The sequence below is a fragment of the Manduca sexta genome, unplaced genomic scaffold (genome assembly GCF_014839805.1).
Source record: "Manduca sexta isolate Smith_Timp_Sample1 unplaced genomic scaffold, JHU_Msex_v1.0 HiC_scaffold_3342, whole genome shotgun sequence".
NCBI lineage: Eukaryota > Metazoa > Arthropoda > Insecta > Lepidoptera > Sphingidae > Manduca > Manduca sexta.
In genome coordinates, this window is record NW_023594400.1 from 3326 (window position 1) to 14311 (window position 10986).

Consider the following 10986-nt stretch of genomic DNA (forward strand, 5'->3'; position numbering starts at 1 on the left):
AGATTTGAAAGAACCAGAATCATAAAAGGTTTGAGCTCATAAATATATTTTTAAGTTCTTTCCATACGAATCTGGCTAAGATCATCTGCCCGAACTGACTTAAAATAAATAAAATAAAATGCCTTATTCATCACGTAGGTGAACATAGTTGCACTTATCATAGGTCAAGGTACATATAAGAATTATTACTTAGATAAAGTCGCTTATACAAACTAAGGACAATTTATATTGGATATAAAATAAATGAACGTCTAAAAAGTAAACAAAGACGCCACTTTGGCAGGGAAGAAGAAATAAAATGATGTACATAATCTTAATAAAGATAAAGAGAGGAACGCGTCGCGATCCTCACGGGTAAGAACATGAGCTCTAACCTACCTAACCTACCAGCCTTTCACTAGCTACCTACGAAGTATGGATGACTACCCGAAAAAGAAAGGCAGAAAGAAACTCCGGGCTATTTTGCCAACAACATTGAATCTTTTGTGTTTTTATTTTTACAAGTCTTTTATATACAGAGTCTGACCATATAAGATAGTATACGCACGTCAACGTAAAGGTAGGGTGAAAATCTAAATAAAAGTATTTAACAACTACTCAAAACTTGCATAAAAAATTCAATAATACTAAAACATCCATAAAAACTATGAAATGGTGTACAGCGTGCACACGCCCACATTTACTTTTTTTTGCTTTTTGATTGATTTCATTCCTAATTTAAATTATCTGTAGTTATATAATTTATTTCACTTACTTGAGCAATAATAATTATTTTTATAACTTGTTTAGAAGTAACATTAGAGCAACTTTATTCGTATACGTGATAAATATTATTTAATTTATTTTAAAGCTTACAACGTCTCAGTGACAACATATTCAATACAGATATAACATAAGGGTGTTCTTATTGAAAGATGCATTGTTCTGTGTAATTTTTGAAAGGATTTTTAAAAGAAATTTGCTAGTCTCAAAACAACTACAGCGTGATGCAGCAAAATAAAGATGGTGACCAAAGGTCCACGTGTTTAAATAATTGGGTAACATATTGCTCGATATAGGAGCAAAACAGACATGATGTTACACAGTCCTTCGGTATCTGTTACTTGTGCGTGTGTTTTTTTGTTGTTGGGTCGTGTTGAAAACAGTTAAATTTATGTCCTCAAAATGGATTTTACAAGCAGCATGGGAGTAAATTATTCGCGAGAACGTGTCCATTTTATAAGTTATCGGGTATTGTTTGGCGAAGGTTTATAGAAAATACATCAAAATTATTTAAATTACTAGTGAGTCTCTCGTATGTGAGAGTCCGCCTGGGTAGGAACCACCGCGATGTCTATTTCTGCTTCCAAGCAGCAGTGTGTAATCACTGTCGTGTTCCGATTTGAAGGACATTGTATCCAGTGTAACTCATGGATTTTATAAGATTTGACACTCATGTCTCAGAATGGCGAGCGCAGTAGAATACCAAACAATACTTTGTAATTCAAGCTAGTGTTTATGGGCGGTCGTATCGCTTACCATCAGGCGAACGGCAAGCTCGTCTCGTCATTTAAAGCAGTAAAAAAAATATATATTTAGTTATGTTCACCATCAACATCATCAGCCGAAGGCTGTCCACTGCTACACATGGGCTTCCCTCAAAGATTTCTAGATCGAAGTATTGGAACCCACCTGCATCCAGCGACAGTCATGTTAGTGGTTCTTATATGTCTTCCCTGAACATGATAAATTTCTGGTGGAAGGATATATTTTATATGCGCTCGAATAGCGACCATCGTACTCAAGGAGTTAAAACCTGCCATAGTAACCCACCTAAGTGTGTCGCGTTCCAAGATCAGCCTGTGTATATTCGGTTCCAACAGGCCGGCATAATTGTGTCGATTGCCGAAGGGTAATCATCTCTCGTCGACATTTTATTCTACCCTCCCACTCCCCACTTCGCTTACTATCAGGTGCAGTGGGGTCACCATATCGTGTACTAATAAAAAAATAGATTACGTTGCATTCGCCGTTTTAGTTTGTCACTTATCGTATTACATGTTAGGTATTTGTCTATAGTAGAGACAGTATACTTTTACCAATTCTGTTATATAGAAGAACAGCAACTACTTTTGTGTTATGGCTTAAAGAATATAGCCAAATGCATTCTATAACCGGAGATAGACAAGTTGGGAGAGGAACGGACTGCCGTGACGAATGTCCGCTGGTTCAAAACTCAAACGGCACACATCTCTAATTTATCTAAAGTTGTGTGTGTTCCTTGTGAATTATCGCTTAATTAATGGAAATGAAAAATAGTATTATTGCAAATATTTATTATTTTACAAATACACTTTGAATTCTAGAGTGACGATACGATGAAACGCTAAGCAGTGGTTTGTATTTTAATATTGACTAGTATTTATTTATTTATTTAAGGACCTCCAAAGAAGGATACACGGCATATAATAAAAACAATGTCGTAGCATCTTTACAATTAGCAATGTGACGTGCCTCTTCAATTATGGGAGAACACAGCATACATTGGTCCAGCGGCAAAAATAATAATATTTGATATTAATATTATTTAGATATATAAATAGAAACTTAAAACAGTATTGCTACTGTATTTTTTAATGATTTTACAAATGGTAACATTTATTAATACACATTATAATATTATTAAATATAAAAAACGCTCGTCTTATATTTACAAATAAATTAACCTTTATATAACATACCGGGAGTAAACATGTTCTAAATAATAAGCATAATTAGTGCAGAAGTAAATAAGGAAATTTTTTTTTAATTACAGGTGGGATTATTACCCCACCTGTAAATAAAAAAAGTTCTATTGAACTTTATGGTATGTGTGTGTTTTTTTTTTCTTTTTATACTTTTTTTGTTGTATTTATGTGTGTGTAGAGAAATAAACGGTTTAAATGGTATCGGAGAGGGCACGGTTTGATAGATAGACCCTTTATTTCTTCTGGTTATGGGTATTTGTAGACCACATTGCTTACGATCAGGTGAGCGGTTTGCTTGTATCTACTCTCGTGCAGTCAAATAGTTTAACGTCGAGTAAACAATTTTTTTTGTGATTAATAATAAAGTCGATTTAAAATTGTTTGTGAATTCTTTGAACAAAGGCCACAATTGCTACAGGAAAACGAACAAGCAATTATTAATAAATAGATACAAGGGCTTGGGTTATTTTTCAAATTGTATGACGTATACTGTTTGGAAGATATGGCAAAACTAACTAGTCCATTGAAATGTTACATTTTTTAGGCCTTACCTTGTGTTTTTTAGAGGACGCAATTTTATTTTTTTGAAGTGTAGGGGGGGTCAGTCTAAAGCTAAAACCAAGTTTGTGGGGTCGCCACCCTTGTCCCACGGCCGCCATCTTGAAAATAAGGGTTGAAATGGTTTTACGATGTATCTCTTAAACTATTTATCTGACAAAAAATGTATAAGCATTTTTTGTTGCAAATTAAATTCTCTACAACTTTGGTCTTGTAACTTTTGTCGTAGAACTATAAATAAAAAAGTTATAAGCGAAAATTTTAAGAAATTCAATGTTAAGCAATGTCCATTGCAACGTCATCAGAACGTGTGTTTATAAGGTTCATACTACTTTTTTGTACTCTCATTACGTACAACACAAACCCACGGTTGTCGGCTTGAACGCGAATTACTTGGATCCTGAATCGCTTTGGCACAGATGAAGCAATTGTTCACATAATCAAAGTCTGGCTCTGGAGCTTCTGAAACTGACGATAAACTACGGGAGCTGCTGCTGCGACGACCGATTGTTCACAAAAACAATTTTTTACGATTTGTTTCGGAAATTACTGTACATATTGCGTGTTATTGTTATTACGTGGACAATCGAACCGATAATGTTGTTCGTTGTCGCAGCAGCAGCTCCAGTAGTCTATCGTCAGTTTCAGAAGCTCCAGAGCCAGACTTTGATTTTGTGAACAATTGCTTCATCTGTGCCAAAGCGATTCAGGATCCAAGTAATTCGCGTACAAGCCGACAACCGCGGGTTTGTGTTGTACGTAATGAGAGTACAAAAAAAAGTATTATGAACCTTATAAACACACGTTCTGATGACGTTGCAATGGACATTGCTTAACATTGAATATCTTAACATTTTCGCTTATAACTTTTTTATTTATAGTTCTACGACAAAAAGTTACTAGACCAAAGTTGTAGAGAATTTAATTTGCAACAAAAAATGTCTATAATTTTTTTTTGTCAGATAAATAGTTTAAGAGATACATCGTAAAAACCATTTCAACCCTTATTTTCAAGATGGCGGCCGTCGGACAAGGTTGGCGACCCCACAAACTTGGTTTTAGCTTTACACTGACCCCCCCTACACTTCAAAAAAATAAAATTGCGTCCTCTAAAAAACGCAACCCCAAATGTAACTTTTTAATGGACTAAACCTTAACACAATGGAATAAGGAAGAAAGCTACCAGTTTCTACATAATTATATATAAGTAGTGTGTGTATCTATACCACTAGTATATATAAGGATTTCCTGTTTCTGTCATTCTTGCATAAAATCTTAAGTAACACGGAATTCCAAATATCAAATAGAATTATTTTAAGAAACCTCAGGTAGAAAGACATTTACGACTATTCGTGCGTCTAAAAAAGGTTCGACATTTCTAAGAATTCACTTCAAACAATCTTCAGGGACTCTTTGTATGTTTAATAATAAACCTCTGTTTCATTCAAATTCAAATCTTACTCTGAAGCAACAAGGATGGAAAATGTATAGCAAGTGTTTGAACACATTATAAGTCTTCTGTAAATAAAGTTGTTGGTTATATAAAACAATTTATCAATAGACCAAGTAGAACATAGATTATTCTAAGATTGTTATATAATTTTTCTGAGGCTTGATTTTATATAATAATTTTTAATTACATGCTTTAACAGATATATATTTTAGCGTTTCTTGTTATCAAAAATAATTTATTTAATGGAAAGAAGAAGAGGAATGGGGGCTACGCTATAAAGACTAGAAAGTGTATAAAGTCTAGTCAAGTCCTGTCAGAAACTGCAGGTATATTTAATTCAAATAGAAAAATGAGTCTTATGTCTTTATAATACAGTAGTAAATATGACGCAATAATTGCACAGAAATTTAATATAGAGCTAATTGAAGTGTAAGAAATATGACTTTTTAGTGTACAGACAAGTTTATAATATAATTACCCACTGTAATAAGGGTTGTGGCTTTTTTCCCGCGACTGACTATAGTGTAGGCAGATCTGTGGTCTAGTAAAAAACAGACTCTTCATAGAAAATAAAAAATTTAAGTTCATAAAGGCTACTAACGCCATCTGTTATGCCGGGTATTCATATTTTATGTCGTTAAAGCAGTGCCAAAGAAAGTGGCGCCCCCGGCTGTTTTGCCGACATGACATTGACGAACTGTCATGGCGTAAAAGTGTACAATTTTTGTGCACAGTAAAACAAAAATAATGATTCTCAGACGTAATTATATACGTTCTTATACTAAAAACTCATGTTATAAAACAAAAATATCATGATTAACGTGTGTTCAATAAATTTATAAGTGTGTGAGCGTTAAAATGGACAAGAAAAATGCCATTAGGAGAGCCAAAAGGCCGTCCAAAGTGCTCGAGGAAAACTATTGGGATTGTAGCGTTTGTACATACAGGAATAACGCAGAGGCCTTTAAATGTTCCATGTGCGATGTCAGAAAAGGTAAACACACCAGTTCTTTTTATATAAAAGTTGTTTTTCATTGTCTTTTAACATAAGTAATTGACCTACACTTCGTACCACGTAACCAATAACCAGGTACGTTCGTACCCATAATTTTGAATTCAATGAACTCTTTGCAGTTCAACGTATTTATAGCGCTGATAATAACTTTTCATTATATTGTAATAGCTGTAAAAATCAGCGTATAAAATTAGTTTTCATTCTAACCTATAAACCAAGCTACGATATATTGATTAGCATTTTCAACTTAGCCAGACTGGGTCAAAGCACGTCTACAATTAACTGTGACCTACCAATGTTATAACTTGGAGAGCGCGTAACAAATTTGAAAAAAATATTCTTATTGATACTATGTTTGCTATGACATTAATGAATTAACACAAAAAAATATAACGTGTTATTGTTTAACTTCAGATAAGCATAACTATAAAATAATTTGTCACACTCACTAGATCCTGATAATTAAAATGTAAACAAAAAACGCTGGCGCGATTTCAATTTATTTTAGTTCCGGAAGCAGCCGCAGACAGCGTTCCGGTCGAATGTAATACGACCAATAGAAATTGACGTATGCGTCACCTGTTCCGATTTTCATATTCCGCTTTCCTATTTGGTCGGTTAGTATTCGTTGACCTTCCAATTTTGTTCCTATTTTGGAATGAGCGCGCGGGAAATGGAATTCTTGTTCGTAGATTTAGTTACTATTTGAAAAACCTTTGGCCGAATATATTATAATTTAAGAGCTTTTGCTTTTTCATCCGCGTTGATGCTCATTCTCTTGATAAAAAGTAACCTATAGCGTTCCGAGTTAACAAAGCTTCCTATTAGTGTAAGAATTTACAAAATCAAGTCATTAATAGTCTGAGTTTCGTACAAAGTTTCGTCCCCTATATTAAACTCCTTAAAGGATAGATTTCCATAAAACCCTGCTCGCTTACATTCCAAGAACCTGTATCCATAATTTAATGCGTGACACAATAGTATCAGACGTAGGTAAATCGTCAGTTGACTATCTCCCGCCTTGGGATGGGCGGGAGGGCGTGTCAGACTTTTACCGACTAAGAACCTACGGTGTTCCCATCCTTTGCCTATGTGCCAAGGTCCAAGATCCGGTGGCATTGAGACCTAGGCAGGCACCGGCCCTAAAGGGCCCCGCAAATTATACTGACACTGCTCTTCGAGGCGCGCGTGGAACACTACGCGCCGAACACACGGGCCGTTAGGGTGTTTCGGGCGACGGGCTACCCAATGCTCGTCACCCGACGGTCCGCGCCTACGGAGGCCGACGATCCTCAGCAGACGTTCGACGCCCGCGTCTTGTGCGTCTGCCGTGGCGGATGGGACGTTGGGCGCTTTGGCGCCGTATCCGTTCCGCCACCTCCTTTGCGAGCATCACGTCCTCGCAGAAGGAGGTGACTGCGTCCCACTCTCTCGCCCCGGAGCATGGCTTCTACCAGGCCCCGACGCGAGAGGTCTCCGCCACCGATGGCCGTTGTGAGAACACGGCGGTGCTCAGCCAAAGCTGGGCACACCTCCACCGTATGCTCCACCGTGTCCTCCGGCCGATCCGCACAGTAAAAACACAGTAAAAAAAAATAGTCTTTGGCCTTTGCCGGTTTCTTATGGAGCGCATTAAAAAATGTTTATGTGCGACTCTAATCACGGATCGAGTGAAGTATATGTAGTCTTCTTCTATTAAAATGTGAGTGCTATATAATAATCAAATGATCTGATGATTATAAGGCGTGACGCATTTCATCAGGCGAATAAGACTGGTTAGTAGAATTTGCTGCATTGAGTAATTTAATAAAAAAAAAAAAAAATTGTAAAGCTCACTTAAACCTATTTACTGGTGTTCATTTTACTGGTGGTAGGTCTCTCATGTCTATTTCTGCCGCCAAGCATTAGTTTATAGTAAATGTTGTGTTCCGGTTTGAAGGACATTGTAGCCAGTGCAACTACTAGACATAATGAGACTTAACATCTCACGTTCAAGATGGCGAGCGCAGTGGAATACCAAACAATACTTTGTATTTCAAGGTGTTGGATGGTGTTTCTACTGTTTATGTGCATTCCTATCGCTTGCCATCAGGCGGACGGCAAGCTAGTCTCGTCATTCGCAGCAATAAAAACAAAATACTGTGTGGTATCTGGAAAGAAATTAACCGCATTCTTACTTCGTACAATCTTTCATTTTGGAGCAAATATCTCTTTTCCAACAAAAGACGTATTTAAAATAGTAACGAATAAAGCTCGAGTACACGCATTAATAAATCTCTATTTTCCGTTGGTAAATATGTACGTAGTTATAAAGCTGTATTTACACTGGTAGGTTGATTTACGCTGAACAGAAGCCCCACTCGACTCGTGTACGGCGCCTTTGTTCTCAAGCAGCGCTGCTATTTCTGACAAATACCATGCATTGCCCCTACCCTTACTAAGGTAACTCGAATTGTAAGATCCATAACGTATTGCGAAAAAATATCTAGTTAAGTTAAGGTCTGGTAATCCATTAATGTAAACGAAATTGAAGTACCTATATACTTTCCTAGCTGTTAAATGTCCCTTTTGAACTATGTAACATATAAGAAATTCTTTAAATTGGCAACGCCGCTTGGTAAATATGTTCGGACAAATATAAAAAAAACAATTCATCATTTTAACCTATTGACCACATAAAGGTGATCTAAAAACAACTCATTATTGTAACGTATTAACCACACAACGATAATCTTCGTTAACAAATTTAACTTAGAACAAAATATTGCTCATACTTCTTAACTCCGCGTAAGATGAACTCGAACCATTTTAAGTCGCTATCGTGTTCGAGTTATCGTAGTATGCGCAGACGCTCTCGGGATGCATAGACTACGATTTGGAAGCCCCAGGGGCAACATGCCCCGCTCGCTGCTCCGGATAGCGCCCTTGTACGACCTAAGCTTTAGAATTTTCCCTCTAAAAGGGTATGTGATAATTTATGTATAATGGACGAAGCATTGGAAATTATTTACCTTTTTAGAGGAACCTTTTTGTGCTCAAATAAGGAATTATGTTTCGTATAAAATTATAGTATAGTGTTCATTTTGGTAAGACTCGGGTGACTCAATATTTGTCGTACGTGTACATCACGCGTTTATCCCCGAAGGGGTGTGCAAAGGCGCACCCACTTTTCGCCTGTGTGGTCCGTCCTATAATGTAATCGGGAGCCTATCACCATATCGGACACAAATTACAAACATCGGGTTGACACTGAGCAGAAAAACTCGAATATCACTGCCCGACCCGGGATTCGAACTCAGAGCGCTGCCGTACGATGTCAGTACAACTACGCCATCGAGGCAGTTTTATAATATATGGTGAATATTAGGTAGCCTTATAGCGATCAGTCTAAGATCAGTTTAATCCGTAATCTTGGATCAAGATTTAAAAAAATTAAAAACCGAGAAATGCTTGATGACGTCACATATACGGTTGAATGAAATAGTTCCTTGGTCCACCTTATTATTTATTTTAAAAAACTAAGACACCGTCATTTGTCAATGTCAAATGTCAATATTACAATAGAAACGTCATAACTGTCACTTTCAACGAGAGAGACAAACAAAAAAACTGTCACTTCATTTTTTTTTACTGCAAAGCAAAGGTCATTACTTTTTGAGCCGTATATGTGACGTCATTTGGAGCTTACGTCGTTTTAGAATAAAACAAAATTCAAAGTGAAAATCATGAATGAAAATATCTGCATTTCGAAAAAAGAAAAAATATGGGTCTCATCATTTTAGATCTAGTTTCATATAATATAAACATTTTGGTATGTTGAAAAAATGAAATGTTGTCAATTATCAATCCACATACTACAGTTTACAGGATCAATGTGGCATTAATCATACCAGATCACGGATTGAAATGACGCCAAATTTTTGTCAAGTGTGTTTGAGACACTCACCATACAAAATGCATAATCAAGCTGTCAGGTTCATGGCAGTTTTCTCCTACATGATAGGACTACACACAGATTCACGGCTTTTGTTTCCCAAAGTGTAGTCAGAGGCGCAAATAGTGTTGGTACTTTTTGCTGCGTGTATTTTATCCCTTGGAATAGTGGAAAAGCTTATAGTCATATCCGGTAAACCTCCAGACTTCGGGTTGATAGAACAGGAAAACCCAAAATATTTTTTCCCGAACAGGCTAGTACTAACTGCTATGGTTGGTTATTATACACATTGCTTCATGTGTCGCCCCCTATCATGTCGTTGTGACGACGACATTGACTGCAGGGTCCAATACCCAAAAAAAAACCCGACGAAAATTAGATACACAAGCTGCGCTTCTGTTTACCCTTCGAGGATAAATGCGTGATGTGTGTTATGTAACGTGTAGGCACGTCGACGCGCAAGCCGCGCATCAACCCGGCGCTGGTGGCGGCGCAGGCGGCCGGCACCGCGCCAACCAGCTCGCAGAAACGGCCGCGATCAGCCAACTCGCTCAAGAAGAAGCGACGCCACCCGCCGAGGCTTAGCAACGTGGATCGCAGTTCCGCGCAGACTAGAGAGTAACCATGCACTAAATCATCAACTCTTAGGCCCGTATTCACAAACTTTACTGAGCTAAGTGAGCAATGCTGTGATAATAACTTTGTTTCTTGGTACTTTCGGCATGACAGCCTTCGCAGTGCATAAGCGTAAGGGCGTTGTGACTGCTTATATTGCGATAGAACTTTAGTTGGTTGTTAGGTAAACAAAGCTGACGAAAGCAATAGAGTACTTTTAAATTACGATCAGCATGTGTTATCAAATTTCATGAATAGTTAAATAAGACACTGTAAATAACGACCCTCGCCATAACAACGTTAAATGACGTCCCAATATCCACCAGGTAACCGTAAGCGGCGTGACAGTAGTAATAACAGAATACAAACCGAAGAAATCTGTTTCGAGCAGTTCTAGTGACGTGGAGTCTTCCAACGACGCGCGGCCCTGATCTCCAGATATAACTAATACGGAATTAACTCATGGATCCTTGATGCTTGGGTGCCGGGAGGTGGTGCACGTGCATCCCCTGTCCGGAACAAATCACAATAAAACATTATTTAATGACAACGGGAAATATCGACCACAGAAGCTTTATTATGGTTTAGCATAATATACAAGTACCGATGCGATTTAATGTGAAAAAATATGATGTTGGTACTTACTATAGTGTGTAGTGCGTCTCCTAAAATAGTCTTGGCGGCG

At 37.4% G+C, this 10986-nt stretch overlaps 1 protein-coding gene across 1 annotated transcript; it reads left to right on the top strand.

Annotated features, from left to right (window-relative positions):
- The first annotated feature begins 5426 nt into the window (after positions 1–5426).
- Positions 5427–10785, top strand: LOC119192905 (YY1-associated factor 2-like). Its single transcript, XM_037446641.1, has 4 exons — positions 5427–5731; positions 10133–10304; position 10512; positions 10628–10785. The coding sequence occupies exons 1-4, from the start codon at positions 5596–5598 to the stop codon at positions 10730–10732; spliced, it is 414 nt and encodes a 137-aa protein (XP_037302538.1). The 5' UTR covers positions 5427–5595; the 3' UTR covers positions 10733–10785.
- The last annotated feature ends 201 nt before the right edge of the window (positions 10786–10986 follow it).